Below are 18,514 nucleotides of genomic sequence, written 5' to 3' on the forward strand. Positions count from 1 at the left end.
TTTCTTTTATGGGCAGTCTCAACACAGGCTCTGCCAGGGTATGCTAAAAGGGCTTCACCTTTCTCAGGCCAAACGGCTAAAGAACTTCAGCTAGTTCCAATTGCTTTTCCCCTTTGCCTAGAGCTAGGATGAAAAGCACCCTTCTGCCACTCTACCATCTTGTTCCTCAGGCAGCTGCTGAGAATGTGCGGGGCGTGTCCGTGGCAGAGACACTGAGTGAAATTCTTTTCTCTGAATGCATATTGCCTTTGTGATAACTATCACTGTGTTCCGAGGGCTGCATCTTCAAGGAGCAAGATGATGTAGGAATACTGGCTGCATTTAACCTTAATAGCTTGATATTTACCCTGTTTCCCCGAAAATAAGATATCCTCCGAAAATAAGGCCTACTTACAGTTTTGCCTTTCGTTGTAATATAAGGCATCCCCCCGATAATAAGACCTCCCCGATAATAAGGCATTTTTCATTTCTGAAAAATAAGACATCCCCTGAAAATAAGACCTAGTGCATCTTTGGGAGCAAAAATTAATATAAGACACTGTCTTATTTTCGGGGAAACAGGGTAGCATAGTCCTAACCCTAACTGAAGTGAAGAAGCTCATACTGCTTTGTCGGGAATGGATCAGCCCATCTTAAATGTTTGCCAAGCATGTAGAAAATCCTGAAGATAATGCAAATAGCCTTTCAGTGCTAAATCACCTTGTTGGCTCATCCTGTGCTGATGAAAAATGAGTTACATTGTTAGTTTGACTTTGGGGTTGAGTTATATTTTACTCCTGGGGGAATTGTGTGTGCCTGCAGAAAATGCCTCCTCCCCCTAGCCCATTACTTCACTTCCTTGCAGCAAATGACAGGAAAGCCATGCAGGGGGCAAGGCAGGGGGATGAGTATGTGTGCAGTTTTTTGGGGGGGATTTCCCCCCAAAGGCAAGGTGGGGGGGACACATGGGGTTACATGCTGCTCCCCCCCCCACACCCATTTCTGCAAGCACAGAGTTGCCCTGCAGAAGGAGGCTACCTCTCAGCTCTGCTGACTGCAGCTGAATGCTGCCTTTTTCTAATGCCAGTCATGCTCCCTTTGTGTCTGCTGGGAGCCTTCCTGTTTCTCTGCAACAGTGAGTGCCTGTGGTGGGGCTGGGTAAGGGGAGGGGAATAAGGCAAGGGGGGTGGGTGAAGAGGCAGTGGGGAAGGAAGAGAGGTGGAATAGGGCACGAGGAGGAGAATGTGGAAGTAAGGGGAGGGGGGAAGTGGGAGCCTGGCATGCGGTAGCAGCTGGGGTCCCCTGTTAAGCAAGTCCATCGAACTCTCAGCCCGACAAGCCCAACCCCACCTAGACCCCAACCAGCTACAGCTGGACCCCCACCCCATCAAGCCCCACTCCCCCAGCATCCAGACCCCCCCACTAAGCCCCTCAAACCCAGACCACCCCTGCTGAGCCCCATCTCCCCAGAGTCTATCCCCCCCACAGAGTCCAAACCACCTTCACCTGGATCCTCTGAAGTCCCATTGCCCCTGCAATGAGCCCCTGTGCATCCCAATCTCCCACTGAGCTGCCCACACCCAGATTGCCCCACACAGAAACCTCTCACCCAACACCTGGATTCCCCCCGCCCACTAAGCCCCTCCACATTTGGATCCTGCAGGGCTGACCTTGCCCACCCACATTTGATGCAGAGGGGCAGAACCCCGGGGTGTTTCTCGGACAGGCCCAGCCCTTGCACTATGTCAGGGTCAGGTGCAGCCTCACTGCCGAATCCCTGTACTGGGGGAGGTGGAGGCTTCAGGGTGATCTCCCACCTCAGTGCAACCAGTGGCCTGTGCTCCCCAGTGCCATGCTGGAGCCACATTTATTTATTGACAAATACAATTTGCAGAATTTTAAAATACTGTGCACATAATTTTTATTTTTTGGAGCAGAATTCCCTCAGGAGTAATATTTCAATGGCATCAAAGCCTAAACCTAGTGTACGGAAATAGCTACAATTTCCAAGCCACTATGGCAAACATTGGTAGGTGATAACTTTTGTACTAGTAAGAATGGTGGCAAAGCTCATCAAAGGCAGACTTAATAATACTAGATCACAGTATAAGGCCCATTATTGTTAGAGAAAAGACAGGCTTCCTTTGCAAGCTTTCAGCACCTTAAGAGATTTTGCTTTTTTTCCTCCCTCCCTCAAACACATCTGTTTCAAAGCTTAAATGACAGGTTTAGCCTGCTACAAGTTACACTTTTAATGAGTTTAAAACTTTTTTTTTTTTTTTTCCAAACAATGCTCTACAGTTTGATTTTACTGAACTCGTATCGTTTCTGTATCAGTTCCTGTAATGGACGTCTTCCCTAGGGAAGGACTATTTCTTCAAGCTGGGGAACACATTCTTTCTGCTGCATGCCAAAAGCACTTGGCTACAGCATTTGCTTTATTTTTATTATTTCACTTGCTTTGTCAAGCCTGAGAATATTTCAAGCGCTGAGAGCTGTTGAACTAAAATTTGAGCAAATTGCTGCATTCTGCTGCAGTGCATCTCCACCCCGTTCTTGGATTCACACACACATCCTTCATCCCAAACTTAGTATCCATATCCTTTATGTTAATCCTTATCCGGTAAAGAATGCCATCTGAATGACAGCCCACATCTGATGTCCTTTCATGTCAGAGCTGGGGAAGCTGCCATTACCCATGTTTTACCTGTTCTGGAAATAAAAAGACAACTCGTTGACTTCCACTGCTATGATATTCACCTTTCAGAAGAAATACAAGAGGGGACTTGCATAAGCAAGAAAATAGGGAGAGTGCTGCTTTCTAAACTGGAAGCTACTGTTTCCCAAGGGGGGGGCAGCTATGTTTATACAGCTCAGACTTTCAAAGTCCACTACAGACAAATTAACCGTCACACCACACAACCCACAAGTCCCATTTAACAAATAGGGAAATTGGCACATAAAGAAGGTTATGTGACTTGTACAAGATCATGCCAGGTGAGATTCTAACAGCCTTTCCAGCTCCCTGCTTAAAGTGCTGGCCAGGGCCGGCTCCAGGCACCAGCTTAACAAGCAGATGCTTGGGGCGGCCAAGGGAGAGGGGCAGCACCTGTGGCAATTCTGGGGGGGCAGGTCCCTCACTCCCTCTAGGAGCGAAGGACCTGCCACTGAACTGCCGCCACCGATCGCAGTTTTTTTTCCCTCCCCCCTTTCCCCCAATTGCCACGCGATCATGGCTTTTTTTTTTTGCTTGGGGCGGCAGAAATGCTGGAGCCGGCCCTGGTGCTGGCTGACAATTGCTTCTTGTACTCATCTCTGCTTGTTTGTAAGGGCTGCTAAGTAGGCAATATAGAGACTGGCCAGAGAATGTATTAGGGTTCCTCAGAACAAGATGCAAAGGAAAAAAGGGCTCATCGTCAGCACAATCAATTGCTTCAGGCTCAGCCCTTTTGACCTGCTGTACTTTACCAACTGATCTCTATCTTAAACAGCAGGCCCACAGAGAGGGTTACAAAAGGTTTAATTCTTGCTCCCAGTGAGCTGGTACAGAGGTAACCAGAAGTGAGTGAGTGAGAGCGCGCGCGCGCGTAGGGGAGAGAGACAGAAAATCTGTCTGATGCTATGTAAGGTTTCTATTTTGAACACCAGTCCAATTGGCCTACAAGATAAATGCAAGGGCTGTTTTTTGCATATTTAGAGGGCATCAGTCCTACAACATGGCGTTATAATTGAAATTCCTCCTTCCGAGTTGGCATCAGCAAGTATCTGCACATGAAGTTGTGGAAAACTACTGTACACACTTCTATGTTTGATAGGGATCATTTAAAGCTTTCTGCACTAGAATTTATGTATTTTAACTGTATTGTGTCATTATACAGTAGCTTCAAAGGAACTCAGAATACTTTTCAGCCACTATGCTCTCCAGAATCCTCAGTGTTCCTAAAAGAAGTGTAAGGGAATGGGCTAAAGATATTCATTCCTACACTAACTCTAATCTCCAAAACCCTTCCCTAGATTGATTCCCATTGAGATATAACTGGATGTGGAGTAGATTTGGGAGTCAGGTACAGAGTGCTGCACATGCATAGCACCATAGACAGGAAGTGACCTCAAAAGGTCAAGTCAAGCCCCCTGTGCTGAGCCAGGACCTTCCTTGACAGGTGTTTAGCAAACCTATTCTTAAAACCTTCCAATGACGGGGATTCCACAACCTCCCTTAGAAGCCTATTCTAGAGCCTAACTACCCTTATAGTTCAAAAGTTATTCCTAATATCTAACCTAAATCTCCCTTAGTGCAGATTAAGCCAATTACTGCTTGTCCTACCTTCAGTGGACATACAGAACTGTTGATCATAGTCCTCTTTACAGCCCTTAACATACTTGGAAGACTATCTGTCTGAACATGCCCAGTTTTTTTAACCTTTCCTCAGAGGTCGAGTGTTCTAAACCTTTTATAATTTGTTGCCTTCTTCTCCAATTTCACCACATCTTTCCTAAAGTGTGGGACCCAAAACTGGACACAGTACTCCTGAGACCTTGCCAGTGCCAAGTCCAGCAGGACAATTACTTCCCATCTCTTACATATGACATTACTATTAATACACCCCAGAATGATATTAACCGTTTTCACAATTGCATCAGATTGATGACTCATATTCTATTTGTGATCTACTATAACACCCAAATCCTTTTCAGCAGTACTACTGCCTAGCCAGTTATTCCCCATTTTGTAGTGGTGCATTTGACCTTTCCTTCCTAAGCATAGTACTTTGCATGTCTTTATTGACTCTCATCTTGATTTCGAATCAATTTTCTAATTTGTCAAGCTCATTTTGAATTCTAATCCTGTCTTCCAAAGGGCTTGCAACCCCTCCCATCTTGGTGTTATTCACAAATTTTATACATATGCCCCACTTCATTATCCAAGTCACTAATAGTACTGGACCCAGCCCTGACCCCTGCAGGATCATACTAGATCAGGGTTGGGCAAACCTTTTGGCCCGAGGGCCACATGTGGGTATGGAAATTCATGAGCATTCATAGCCCGCCATACAAATTGGGGGTTAAGGTGCAGGAGGGAGTGAGGGCTCTATCTGGGGTTGCGGCCAGAAAGGAGTTCAGGATGTGGGAGGGGGCTCTAGGCTGGGGCAGAAGGGAGGGGGGGTGCAGGAGGATGGAACCAAGGGGTTCAGAGGGCAGGAGTGGGATCAGGGCTGGGTCCGGGCAGGGCTTACCTCAAGCAGCTCCCGGAAGCAGTGGCATATCCCCCCTTCGACTCCTTCACGGAAGCATAGCCAGGTGGCTCTGTGTGCTGCCCCCGCCGCAGGCGCCACCCCTACAACTCCCATTGGCTGCGGTTGCTGATGGGAGCTGTGGAGGCAATACTTGGGGTAGGGGAGGCATGGGGAACCCCCTGAATGCTCCTACATTTAGCAGACAGAGGGGGGACATGCCACTGCTTCCAGGAGCCGCGCAGAGCCACGGCACACGTGGAGTGGGTCAAGCCCCGGACCCCGCTCCCCAGCAGGAGCTCGAGGGCCAGATTAAGATGTCTGGAGGGCCAGATGCAGCCCCCAGGCCATAGTTTGCCCACCCCTACACTAGATACACCCTCACAGTTTTACAGCAAACCCTTGATAACTACTCCTGGTCAACTATTTGTGTATCCAACTTATAGTAATTTCATCTAGACCATGTTTCCCTAGTTTAAGAAAATGTCATGTAGGGACTGAATTAAATAGCATGAAATTCAATAAGGAGAAATGCAAAGTACTCCACTTAGGAAAGAACAATCAGTTGTATACATACAAAATGGGAAATGACTATCTAAGGAGTACTGGAGAAAGGGATCTGGGGTCATAGCGGATCACAAGCTAAACGAGTCAACAGTGTAACGGGGGGAGGGGGGGGGGAAGGGGCAGCAAACCTCATTCTGGGATGTATTAGCAGGAGTGTTGTAAGCAAGATGTGAAGTATTTCTTCCACTCTACTCCATGCTGATTAGGCTTCAACTGGAGTATTGTGTCACATTCTGGGTGCCACATTTTAAGAAAGATGTAGACAAATTGGAGAAAGTCCAGAGAAGAGCAATGAAAATGATTAAATGTCTAGACAACATGACTTATAAGGGAACATTGAAAAAATTGGGTTTGTTGTCCTGGCTTCTCTTCTCCAGCAACACAACAATTTTCAAACACATAAAAGGTTGTTACAAGAAGGAGGGAGAAAAACAGTTCTCCTTAACCTGTGAGGATAGGACAAGCAGCAATGAGCTTAAAGTGCAGCAAGGGTTAGGTTGGACATTAGAAACTTCCTGTCAGGATGGTTAAGCACAGGAATAAATTGGTCTAGATAATAGAATCATAGAATATCAGGGTTGGAAGGGACCTCAGGAGGTCATCTAGTCCAACCCCAACAAAATCATTCCAGCCAGGGCTTTGTCAAGCCTGACCTTAAAAACCTCTAAGGAAGGAGGTTCAACCACCTCCCTAGGTAACCCATTCTAGTGCTTCACCATCCTCCTAGTGAAAAAGTTTTTCCTAATATCCAACCTAAACCTCCCCCACTGCAACTTGAGACCATTGCTCCTTGTTATGTCATCTGGTACCACGAACAGTCTAGATCCATCCTCTTTGGAACCTCCTTTCAGGTAGTTGAAAGTAGCTATCAAATCCCCCCTCATTCTTCTCTTCTGCAGACTAAACAATCCCAGTTCCCTCAGCCTCTCCTCATAAGTCATGTGCTCCGGCCCCCTAATCATTTTTGTTGCCCTCCGCTGGACTCTTTCCAATTTTTCCACATTCTTCTTGTAGTGTGGGGCCCAAAACTGGACACAATACTCCAGATGAGGCCTCACCAATGTCGAATAGAGAGGAATGATCACGTCCTTCGATCTGCTGGCAGTGCCCCTACTTATACAGCCCAAAATGCCATTAGCCTTCTTGGCAGCAAGGGCACACTGTTGACTCATATCCAGCTTCTTGTCCACTGTAACGCCTAGGTCCTTTTCTGCAGAACTGCTTCCTAGCCATTCGGTCCCTAGTCTGTAACAGGACAGAAGAATTCCATACACTAAGTGCAGGACTCTGCACTTGTCCTTGGTGAACCTCATCAGGTTTCTTTTGGCCCAATCTTCTAATTTGTCTAGGTCCCTCTGTATCCTATCCCTACCCTCCAGCGTATCTACCACTCCTCCCAGTTTAGTGTCATCTGCAAACTTGCTGAGGGTGCAGCCCATGCCCTCCTCGAGATCATTAATGAAGATATTGAACAAAATAGTCCTGCCATGAGGGCAGGGTACTAGACTAGATCACCTCTCGAGGTCCCTTTCAGTCCTACAATTCTATGAATGTGTCAAAAGTCATAATAAACTGAAGGTTTTCACATCTACTACTTCCCTCCTCTGCAGGAGGCCATGAAGGAGAGGAAAATACTATTAGGCTAAGAACACAAAAGCAAACTCCTAGACCAGTTTGCTTCTAAAGCGAAAGTTTTTGGGCAGATGAGAGGAAACTTGCCTTTCATTTTCTTGCCTTTCCTTCTTTTATTATCTACCCCAGTTTTCCTACAAGCTGCTAGTCCACCCCACCAAACGGGGCTGTACTGGGCTATCGCCCAGATGTTTAGGGTACACACAGAGGGTGTGGATAAGAGCTGGCAGCAAAGACAGAGTCATGGAGGAAGACAATATAGTCTTGCAAGTCAGGACTCATTCTAGAAAAGGCTTGAGACAGCCCTTTCTGCCAACACAGCACCCTTTAATTGGCCTTGTGCAACTCTTGGGGACATCCTTACTCTTTAAGGACTAATGTGTTAGGAAAGCGGTTCTCAAACTTTAGTAACCCGAGGACCCCCATTTTGATTTAAAATGTTTTGGAGACCCCCCAAGACCTCCCTGCCCCACCCCCTTCCTAAAGACCATGCCCCTGCTCACTCCCTCTCCTCTCCCTCCCCCACCCTCACTCACTTCACCAGTCTGGGGCAGGTTTGGATGCAGGAAGGGGTGCGGAGTGCAGGCTCTGGGCTGGGAGTTTGGGTGCAGGAGGGAGCAGGTGCGGGCTCTGGCCTGGGGCAGGGAGTTAGGATGCAGGAAGGGGTGAGGGGTGTGGCGCTTCTCAGGCAGCTCCCAAAAGCGACCGGCACATCCATCAGGCAGCAGCTCCGAGGCGGGGGCCCAGGAGGTCTCCACATGATGTCCCTGCCTGTAGGCACTGCCCCCATAGCTCCCATTGGTCACAGTTCCCAGCCAATGGGAGCTGCAGAGTCAGTGCTTGGGCTGGGATGTGCTGGCTGCTTTTAGGAGCAGCGCAGACCCAAAGTCCCTGCTCCTCACCCTCCCTCCCAGTGCCTCCTTCACGCCAGGGAATCTGAAGGAGGGGCGGGGCAGGGGGGGAGAAGAGTGGTGTTGATCAGTGGGACCCATGGACCTCCTGGAGTACCCTCAGGGACCTCCAGGGGTCCACAGACCCCAGTTTGAGAAATGCTGTGTTAGAAGAAAGACTAAGCCTAAATCTGTACAGGGAGGACAGGAGCTTAATTTTAAACAGTCTCAGCTGAAAGATCCATACTTAAATATGCCAGATCTCAAGCCATGTAGTTCATCATAACAAAGGATCTGGATAAACTCTGCCGGCTTTTGACTCTGTTGTGGTGGTACAGGCTCTTTCAAAGCTAATTCTCATACACATACACCACGTTCTCCTGCTACTTTTGATCAGGAAAAGTCTAGATGAAAAAGAAACAGCAGGAGTGGGAGGTAGAATATTTCCACTGCTGAGGTTTTCATCTCAGTCACTGCACAGGGCCCTGGTAAAGATACATTAGGTACCCAATTGCATTCATTTCACCTCCAGCATTTTATTTAAAAGTATATTTTACATATATAAAGAATCCACGTGTGAGAAAGTGGGAGGCATTGCCGTCGTTTGAGTAGAACCCACTCTTATGCTCTCAGCAGCAGAGATTGCTCGTAGTAGTTTACAGTTGAATGTCAAGCTGACAGCAATTTGAAGCTACCTTGCTGCCGCTGCCTCTTCCAGCCAATTAAACACCCACTTGTGCTAGGCCTCCTGGGTAAGCAACAACTGTATCATTACTTTTACTCAGATGCATACAGCACCATGTACATTACCTTTGAATAGGTCCATATTAACCCCCCGGAAACATTTATAATTATGAATTTTGAATGAAAATCATGAAGTACAAAGCCCTTCAGCATTAATAAAAGGACACAAAACACGCCTCTGATGGTGGTGGTGGTATATAATATTTGATGTGGAGAAACTGAGGTGCACAGGTTAAATAATTTGCTCAAGCTGTTTTAATGCACTAAAAGTGAGGAGCAGAATCAAACTCCCATCTTCCACTCTCAAGCTAAAACTATTAGACAATGCTTCCTCCCCTATTTAAGAAATCCACAACATTTTAAGTATTTGCAGTCACAGAAGTGGAGAGGTTACACCTGTTGCTCCCCAGTGAATACACTGGGGCCAATGAGGCCAACAACCCTTTTTGCAGGCAGGTACACAGCCTTAGGTTTAAAAAAAGTAACAGTTTGTATGATCAGTTTCCCCACATACTAAAGTACACATGTAAGAAAAGTAAATATAGTTTGCCAGATGGATAGACCTTGAACTAAGTGACTTTAGTAGACATTAACTTATTAAATTTTTCCTGGTCTCCAAGATGAACTTTGTCCCTGTGACAACTGGCAGCTGATGCAAGGATAGGAATTGAGGCTATAAAAGTCTAGCTGAAAGGTTTGGAAAATTCATTCAGGAGTCCAGCACCTTCCACAAATGCTACCAGCGACTGGCAGCCTATCCAAAGAAGATGCAGTATTTGAAAGTTATAGCTGTCTTACTACTTTGTGCAGCCCTACTGAGCCAGGTAAGAGCAGGAGGAAACATTTTAATTTAAATGGTCAGGCAATTACTAACAAGAAAGTTTATGTGCTTGCATCTATAAAATGCTGTGCAGTATTTAGAGTTAATGGCAGAGTGTGTCTCAATTACTTCAGCAAGTGAAGACAGCACAAGCCAGTAGTCTGAAGTATTCTCTCAGTTCTGACACTGTCAGTTTAGGTCAGTTATTTAGTGCGTCTGCATCAGTTTCTTCACTTATGAATGAGAATGGCTGCTTCCGTCCCACACGTACTGGAGAACCTTAGGTGCTTTTGATATAGAACTTTACAAACGTACCAAGCAAGCATACTTGCAATAAGAATAATGTTATGATCTGACTGCCAAATGAAGCATCTGTAAATAAGTTATTTGCAGTCCATTAAACCCAAGCTCACACTAACTGTGGCAGGAAGCCACTGTTCCTTCATGGCAATCGTATTTCAATTCTGTTTCAGATACACTCTGCTTCCTTTCATCGTCCAAGCTCTCACCTAACAAGGCAAAGGAGGATGACACCTTTCTGGAGAGGGATTTCCCTCAGACCCATAGGAGCCATATGCAGAGATGATAGTGAATGTGTCTCTAGGCTATGCAGGTAACTACTCATTCCCACATGCTTAAGGGAAGGATAAAGGAACAGGAATGTTTCACATCACAGTGTGCAGGGGGAATTTCTGCTGAATTATCACAATACTGGAGATGAAATTTATTCTGGATAGAAAGAATAGCTGCAGCAAAGGTTGGAACAATAGATTCAGCCATTTTTCAAAATTAATTTTCTCAGTGCAATCTGCATGCAGAACAGTTCCTAGGAGTCCTATGGTAGAAGCACTGGCAATGTTTTTTTTTTTGCTCTGTGCTACAAAGATTGCATCTTTTCTAATAAAGATGTTGGAATTTAGAAGTTTGGAGTGTTGGTCTAGCAGTGCTGGGCCCAGGATATTAGAGAGACAAGGGGGGGGGGTGAAGTAATATCTTTTATTGGACCAACTTCTGATGGTAAAAGACAAGCTTTTGAGCTACACAACACTCTTCTTCCGGACAGGAAAGGTACTCAGTGGTGCAACTAAATACAAGGTGGAACAGATTGTTTAGCATAAATAGTTAACACATTCTAAGGGACCATTCTTGCAGGACAGACTTAAGTGATGACTGCTTTTTAGCTTTAAAATCAATCCCCCTTCAAGGAGGTGGTGTCATTAAAAAGCAGCATCTCACAATAAAGGATGGACACATTTTTATTTAGATGAGACTGATAAGGAGCTCAGAAGTCTGAATGTGAATTAGTTCACATTACTAGACACACAGAACGGGGCCTCTCTGCTGCCCTCCCTTTCTTATTTCCTCCAACTACATCTAAACAAAGATACCAAAAAACAAATTACTACTAAATAACTGAAAACTGACTCATACAGGACAGCCCAGGCTGGTGACAATATGCCCAGCACCCTACACCCCCAATCTAGGAAAAGATGGGTATAGTGCGGAGGTAGTGCACACTACATTCACAATGGGAAGTGAAGAGAAAGGGTACCTTTAGTAGATAACAGAAATCAAATTGTTATTTTTGATGCATTTGAGAGAGGTTGTTTTAGACTACTGTTTAACAAAGCTGGTATGTTGCCCCTTAGCCTTTCAGAGTTACAAGAGCAGGTACAGAAAGATGCATATAGAAGGAAAAAGGGATTTCCACTACGCAGTAAGGCATTCAGCATTGTTATCAGGGGTGTAGTGAAAGGACAGGCAGGTGTTCTTGAGCCAGTGTGCACAGCAATAAAGCACACCCACCAAGCAAGGCAAACCAAACCTTGTGCATTTCATCTGCAGAGGAACTGGTTTCAGGTCATCACGTTTTACAATACATTTTTGAAAGAAGACCGCCCTAGAAATCAAACAAACAATCCCTCCCTGCCAACGTGAGTCATTGATGGCATCATTTTTCCCTAAAAAGTGCTTTCAGGATGTGCTGAAGTAAGATTTGAGAACTATTGAAAGAGTACACACCAGATTTACTTTAAATTCTAGTTAGAGGGAGCTGAACCAAACGAACAATGCAATGTACAAGTGTACACTGGACTGAGACCTACATAACTGTGTCAGCCCAAGCCCTTAATGATTGATGCTATGATTTTTTTTGCAGGAAGAATCACTGTTCCATAAGAATTTCCCGTGCGTGATCATCACTACGGAGAAGAAAATATTACCTCTTACAATGTTCAACCTTATATATAAAATATTTATTAACTATCCTTAAGTTAGGACACTTTGAATTATGCAATTGCATATATTTAATATTTTTCAGACAAATATGTGATATGAAATGTTGTAGGGCGTTTCATGAAAGTTGAAAGCATGCACTGGTCTAGACTGCACCTTCTGATGACAAGCTCAATAAAAGACCTTGCATCTCAGTTTTTTTTTTTTTTTTTTAATTGTTCACATTATATGTTTTTCTATACGATAAACAAAGATTTGTATTTAGCAAATAGACTTGCTCTGTCTTGTGTCCAATGAACAAAAAGTCACAGTGGGGGGTGCAAGCTGGGGAGGCACTCCCAAAAGAGTGTGTATTTGCAGCTGGACTATGGACATTTTACCCTTTGGCCGGGTGAGTGCATAAACCAATCATCTCTCCTCCCACTGATACCAGCCAACAGTACTCGGGCAAGCAGCCCTTCTGAGAAAGGGAACATAGAGTGAGCAATCTTATTAAAGAAGAGCCCCAAAATAGCAGATTCCTTCAATACTCCAATGTTTCCAACGGTATTTGGAAGAAAACAAATCTATTGCTGCCAAACTGCTCAAAATCAAGTAAGAACAAGTTTAACTGAATAACTATTTCAGGTTTGATCAGCTTAATTAAGTATTTCAGTGACTATTACCTTTGCATGCTGATCAACAGGGCTAAAAGAAACCGAATCAAGTGAATATCAAAATAAGTCTAGGCTCCACCTGCATAACAGATATTCTTCTCCCTTGTCGTGCATGGCACAGGTAGATATTGAGAGGGCATGAGGACCCAAGAGTACTGAGTTGGAAGATGGAATACCACTGAGGAGGAACCCTACACAAGATACAAGCACAGCATTTATAAAGTTTGATACAGAAAATCTATTTGATATTTATTAAACTTAGTTTCTCCAGTTACAGTTTTGCATTGTACAAAGCATTTTAATGACACAGTAGTTAAAAAGATCTTTACAAATTGAAATGTGATACCCTTTTCTCCAAATATTTTAATTGCCATAAATTTGTTTAAAAATACACATTAAACGCATGTTTCAGACACTAAACTTTCTATAATCTCAATACCACAAAATACATAGAATATACTATACAGATGTGGAAAAATCTAGTTAGTATATAATACTTTGCTCACCATTAACAGCTTTATTACGTGAAATGCACATACTGACTTAGAAATCCTAATTTTGAGCCTCAAAGTACCCTTTGAAATTTCAAATGTATTGCAACAAATAAAATCACAGTTTTTTTTAATGTTTTTGTAAGTTTTGGTTGAAGACCGATGCCTAGAAACAAAATGTAAGACATGGACTTGTCATGTACAAAGCATAGGATAGAGACATCCTGTCATTAACAGTACCTTTCTGCATGATTAACAAGGGCTTTGAAGTGATAGGTTAAAAGTTACCTTCCCCTGCCCTACCCAACCCTCCTCAAAAGAAAATACAACCCTTCTTCACCAAATAATAATAATTTCAAATAAGATAAAGGATCTTTAATAAATATATAAGCACTTTATCCTCCATATACAAAATTTCTTCAAACCATTTAAAAGGGGGGACAAGATACAAATATCAGTAACTGTGCTTGAAAAAGTCATGTCTGGTCCTTGTAGTTGAACTTTCAGATATTTAATGCCAATGCAGCCAACAAATATGGGCTACAATACTTGTGTACGTAACTGCATGATTTCCTAAGGTTATATCTAAAAAATTCAAGACTGGGAACATTTCATTCCAATTTGCCGGTATGGACTCCATTAATAAATATGGAGTTATATCAATTGGAACGGTTGCATTTCTGTTAAGTTTCCAGATGTAATTAAAGCAGGTAAAAAAAGTTTATAGGAGGATAGCCTATATAAACTATCCTGAAGCAGCACTTCAAACTGCTCAACATAGTGTATTCAATGTAATCTCAGTTGAATATTGGAATAGAGAGAGCTAATGCTGTCATTCTCAAAGACTGTTCTATGAACTGGCCAGGCCCATTGCTCTAGCATGCTCACAATGAGACAAGAATATAGTTTTATTTTTATAGCTACCCCTGCTCTTTCCTCCTAACACTGCTATGTTTAAATGGCATCACAGGTAAAACTCCTTCAAAAATAATGCGATTTGACAACATGATTCTTTATGTACTTCCATCTCCAGGAAATCAGTCCTCTTAGAATAGTCTGTGTTTGTCTAACAGAGTTGGCTAGCAAAAGCTTTGGCGACTCTGTTTAAAGATATCTAAGATTAGCTTTGTTGTTGGAAACATACAGCTTTCCATAATACTGATTCACTAGACCTAAAGTAATTCAATCCTCGACCTAAATATTTATGAAATATTTGTTAGGGCACTAACCAATGATTTGGAAGTTACTTGCTCCCCAATGGATAAATTCAAACTTGACTTGCTCAGGCCCTTTTGTAACTGTTTTAATACAAACGCTGCAATGACAGTACATTTTTCTGCTAGGTAAACGAAATATTAAATAAAGCAAAGGTAGTCTCTTTTCTACTAGTTTGGCAAACTACACAGTTGCATGCCTAAGGATTTATTTCACTTGCCCCAGGCAAGTACGAAATTATATTCATAAAGTACTGACTCTCTATATGTTGCGTCATTCATAAATACATTTTAGGGTGTGTTTTTTAATCACAGCAATCAAGCCTCAGCAATCTAAAAGAATATACATTGCACTCCTGTATAATATCAAGATTCCTCACCAGTAAGATGGTGATTCAGCACTCAGTTTAATAAATAATATATCAATATAATCAGTTGCACTATAATCTAAAAACAAGTATAACATATACTTTGGACAGACTGAGTTCATATATATATATATACACACACACACACACACACACACACGTATATATATTCATATACACACATACATGTATATATGTATGTATATATATATATACACACACACAAAGACACATACAATACAAATTGCATACTGCCGTCAAAAGACAAAAAAAGAGCCATCCAATGTGCTCTGTTTTACGGCCAATATTTCAAATCAAAATAAATCATGGGCTATTTTGTTCTGGTGTCCTGAAGGCTCATTTACAATTATAAATGATGCAACTTGTCATTTCGGAACCTGAAAATGTGTCAGCAAATTCAAAATAACGTTCATGTCTGAGCAAGCCTAGTCTGATTATTAAGCTTTTTTTTATTTAAAAAAAAATAAAAAAATAATAAAAAAGAGGTTCACCACTGGGGGGAGGGAAGAATGTGGAGGGATGAATAAAAACTACAACACTGATATGTGTTAAAATATAATCATATAGGGAATCCTTAGTACCAGGAGTCAAGGATTCCTTCATGGTAAGACACTAGTGCAACTTGCATTAGCGCTCAAATTACATGTATTTCCCACATTGCTGCTTAAAGGTTAAAAAGGACAGGTTTTGTTAGCCTGCGTTTTGGCAGAGAGATGGACGCTTATGAACTATTTTCATTTTGTTTTAGCTACTCTATCAGGCAAAATAAAATTATCTCCCTGAAGCAATGGGTTAATCCCAAGTTAGATATGCTTTTGGAATTGTCAAACAGAGTTTAATCCGTTTGAAATGGCCTAAGTCAAGGGAGGAGTGAGTTTGTTTTTAACAAGACCATTGCATATGTCTTACATAGATAAAAAACCTGGGACAATATTCCAGAAGGATTTCACCAGAACGTATACTATTTAGGCAGGACTCTGTCAGTTCAGGTCCCCATTTTGACAGACTGTAAAGAGTCTTCTAGATTTCTTTAGACAAACATTTAGAATCCATTGGTCTGGAGCTAAGGGATACCCTAAACTGGTCTCTTGAAAAATGTACCACCCAAAGATACTGATGAGACTCTAGTTAAGAAAAAACAATATTCCCAGAGATGAGATCATTCCTGCTTACAGCAATGGTAACGGTGCACATAACTGAGCAAGCTAGAAACAGCCATGCTGGCTACTGCAGCCCTATTCAAAAAAAATACAAACAATGCAGCTTCTAAGAAGGTATTTTTATATAGAGTCAAAAGTGTGCTAGGCACTTTAGAGTATTACAAAGGAAAAATAGTTGACAGTGTCCCATTAACCAATATGCAGAGTTTGAGAGAGAAAGTTTAGTCTCTAACAGCGAACACATAGAAACTAACTTACATAGTGATTCAAATAAAAAGGGTGCTCAAACAGACCTGAATGTAGGCTGAAGTATAATGGGGAAAGTCATAGGTTGACTAACTGTCTCCATTTGCATGTAGCAAACTTTTCTGGAAGTACAAATAATGTTGGAACACAAAGGAAGCTCTACGAATATGCAGCTACAGTTTAGTGAAGTTACTAATTTGCAAAACTTCTTAACTCTTAAAGCCCGTAGGACATACTGCAGTACTAAGTAGCGTAGAATTCTATTCCTTCTTTTGAGGTTGCCATCATTTTGGCACTTAACTACAACTACACACAAATTTAGTGCAATAATTTTCCTGAACATGCACGTTCACATCTGATACAGAATAAGGGGGGCAATGGGAGATAAAAAACAAAGCAGCATTCCACAATATCACTCTAATGAGTTCAGAGTTTGACTCTTTAAAAGGAGACCACTGTAACAGGAAGTCAGTTTCTATGACACACACTAGGACTGATGAAAAAGAAATGGAATTTTACCAAAAGTACTGCAGAAGACCAACTCCATACAGTATAAATGGTCCTGCTGTAAAACTTCATCTTGTAAACAGTTCATAAAATCTTCATCTAAAAGTAAGGCATAAGGCACACCAGACATGATAGGGGCATTAAGCAATATTGAAAGGAATATAATTTTTAACCTTTTACTCAGACAATAACCTTATGTGGAAAGGTACTTTGGATTACAACTTCTTAAAAGCAGCCACTTGGAACTCAATGCAGGATTCTTGTTGCACCAACATACTTCTAAAGTGAATATTCTGCTCCCCTAAAACATTAACAGGGGCCTCCATTAACATGGGGGTAAACAGAAGTTTTAAATAAATTCTACATCAGAACAGTTTCACGTCACTGTGAAAGATGTGATCTGCACCCCACAATGGCCATTATCAAGTGATAGTGTCCATCAATTAGCAGACCCAAAAGGAAAAGATGGATCTTAAATCACTTTTTAGGATTTTTGGTTTCCCAGTCAATGGAAATGATACAAACAGTTCTAATAGAAATTATTTATCTGTTCTTTCAACTGTTAAGTTGGCTGCTTCAGTGAGCGTCAAATAATGACAAACAAGGAGACAAAACCTATTTTAAACAAAGAGATATAAAAAAAGCACAAGATTGTCCATTTATGTAACGTTTCCAGTATGCACCTATCAGAGACTGAAGCTCATTCTCACACCACTTCCATATTGCATTAAATGCAAGCTTACTGTAATGTTTTGTGATTGCTATAGTGTTAACCAAGTGTTCTAAATGGTCTTGAAAAAACAACCCAAGTTAGACATAACTAAATATCTTTCCATATACATCTCTTATATTTTCATTTAAATGAAATATCTTAATGTGTAGAAGAATATCTCTGGAACTTTTCTTAAAATTCAGTACAAATTCTGTAATAAAACTGTACTTATTTAAGATTTGAGTCATAGGCATTAGGCATGAAAAACTTGTGTCCCTACACTTTAGAACCTATCAACCCTTATTTTGTTTTACAAGCTCTACCACCACAAGACATTACAGAGTAACAAGCTCACGCAGTACTTAAATAAAGTGTCTACATTTAATCTCTGCTAAGTACTTGATAGGGTAAGTTTATAGGAAGAAATAGCTAAGTCTTAAAAGAGCCCATAACTGGGCTTTGTAAAAATTTTTTTAAAAACAAATGAAAATAAATAGGATTTAAAACTGATTAGTTATGTATTATTGACTGGAATTCCAATCCCACTACAGAGCAGTGAAGCCATATCTTAATATGTAGCCGATTTTAAAACATTTAAATAACTTAAAAATGAGAATACTGAAGAAGTCCATTAACATGATGTGGTTTGGGGTTAAACACACAGAAGAGGATGGGAGACGTGAAAGCATTCCTTGCTTTTAGTGTCAACTAAGCAATGTGTTATGGCAGTCTTCCTTATTGACATGACACAGTGTTGTGGAGAAAATCAGAGGCAGCAAGAAAAGTGTGTTCTACTTTTGATTTCTTCAGTTCAAGATATCACTTAGCATCCAGACGCAACCAATGTAATCCCTGTCGGGTGTAACGCACTAGGTCTGTCATGATGCTCGAATTAAAGATCAGAGGGCCCATAACTTTATCCAGTTCAGCGAAGAACTCTAGAATGACACAAGAAAACAAATCAAACTATTTACATACACTCTCACATTGACTTCCCTCAGGTGGATTCCTCCTCAGTACCACATTCTCCAATGACATACT

The 18,514-nt window shown here is 42.0% G+C and overlaps 1 protein-coding gene across 3 annotated transcripts in view; it reads right to left on the bottom strand.

The window, feature by feature from the left end:
- Nucleotides 1-12,991: 12,991 nt before the first annotated feature.
- Nucleotides 12,992-18,514, bottom strand: part of AFF4 (ALF transcription elongation factor 4) — a 77,336-nt gene continuing 71,813 nt past the window's right edge. For all 3 annotated transcript variants that reach the window (XM_054036552.1, XM_054036551.1, XM_054036550.1), the window contains one exon: nt 12,992-18,411. In XM_054036552.1, the coding sequence (XP_053892527.1) occupies nt 18,293-18,411 (119 nt within the window). In that variant the 3' untranslated portion in view covers nt 12,992-18,292. The remainder of the gene's footprint in view (nt 18,412-18,514) is intronic.

The sequence above is a fragment of the Malaclemys terrapin genome, chromosome 8 (genome assembly GCF_027887155.1).
Source record: "Malaclemys terrapin pileata isolate rMalTer1 chromosome 8, rMalTer1.hap1, whole genome shotgun sequence".
NCBI lineage: Eukaryota > Metazoa > Chordata > Testudines > Emydidae > Malaclemys > Malaclemys terrapin.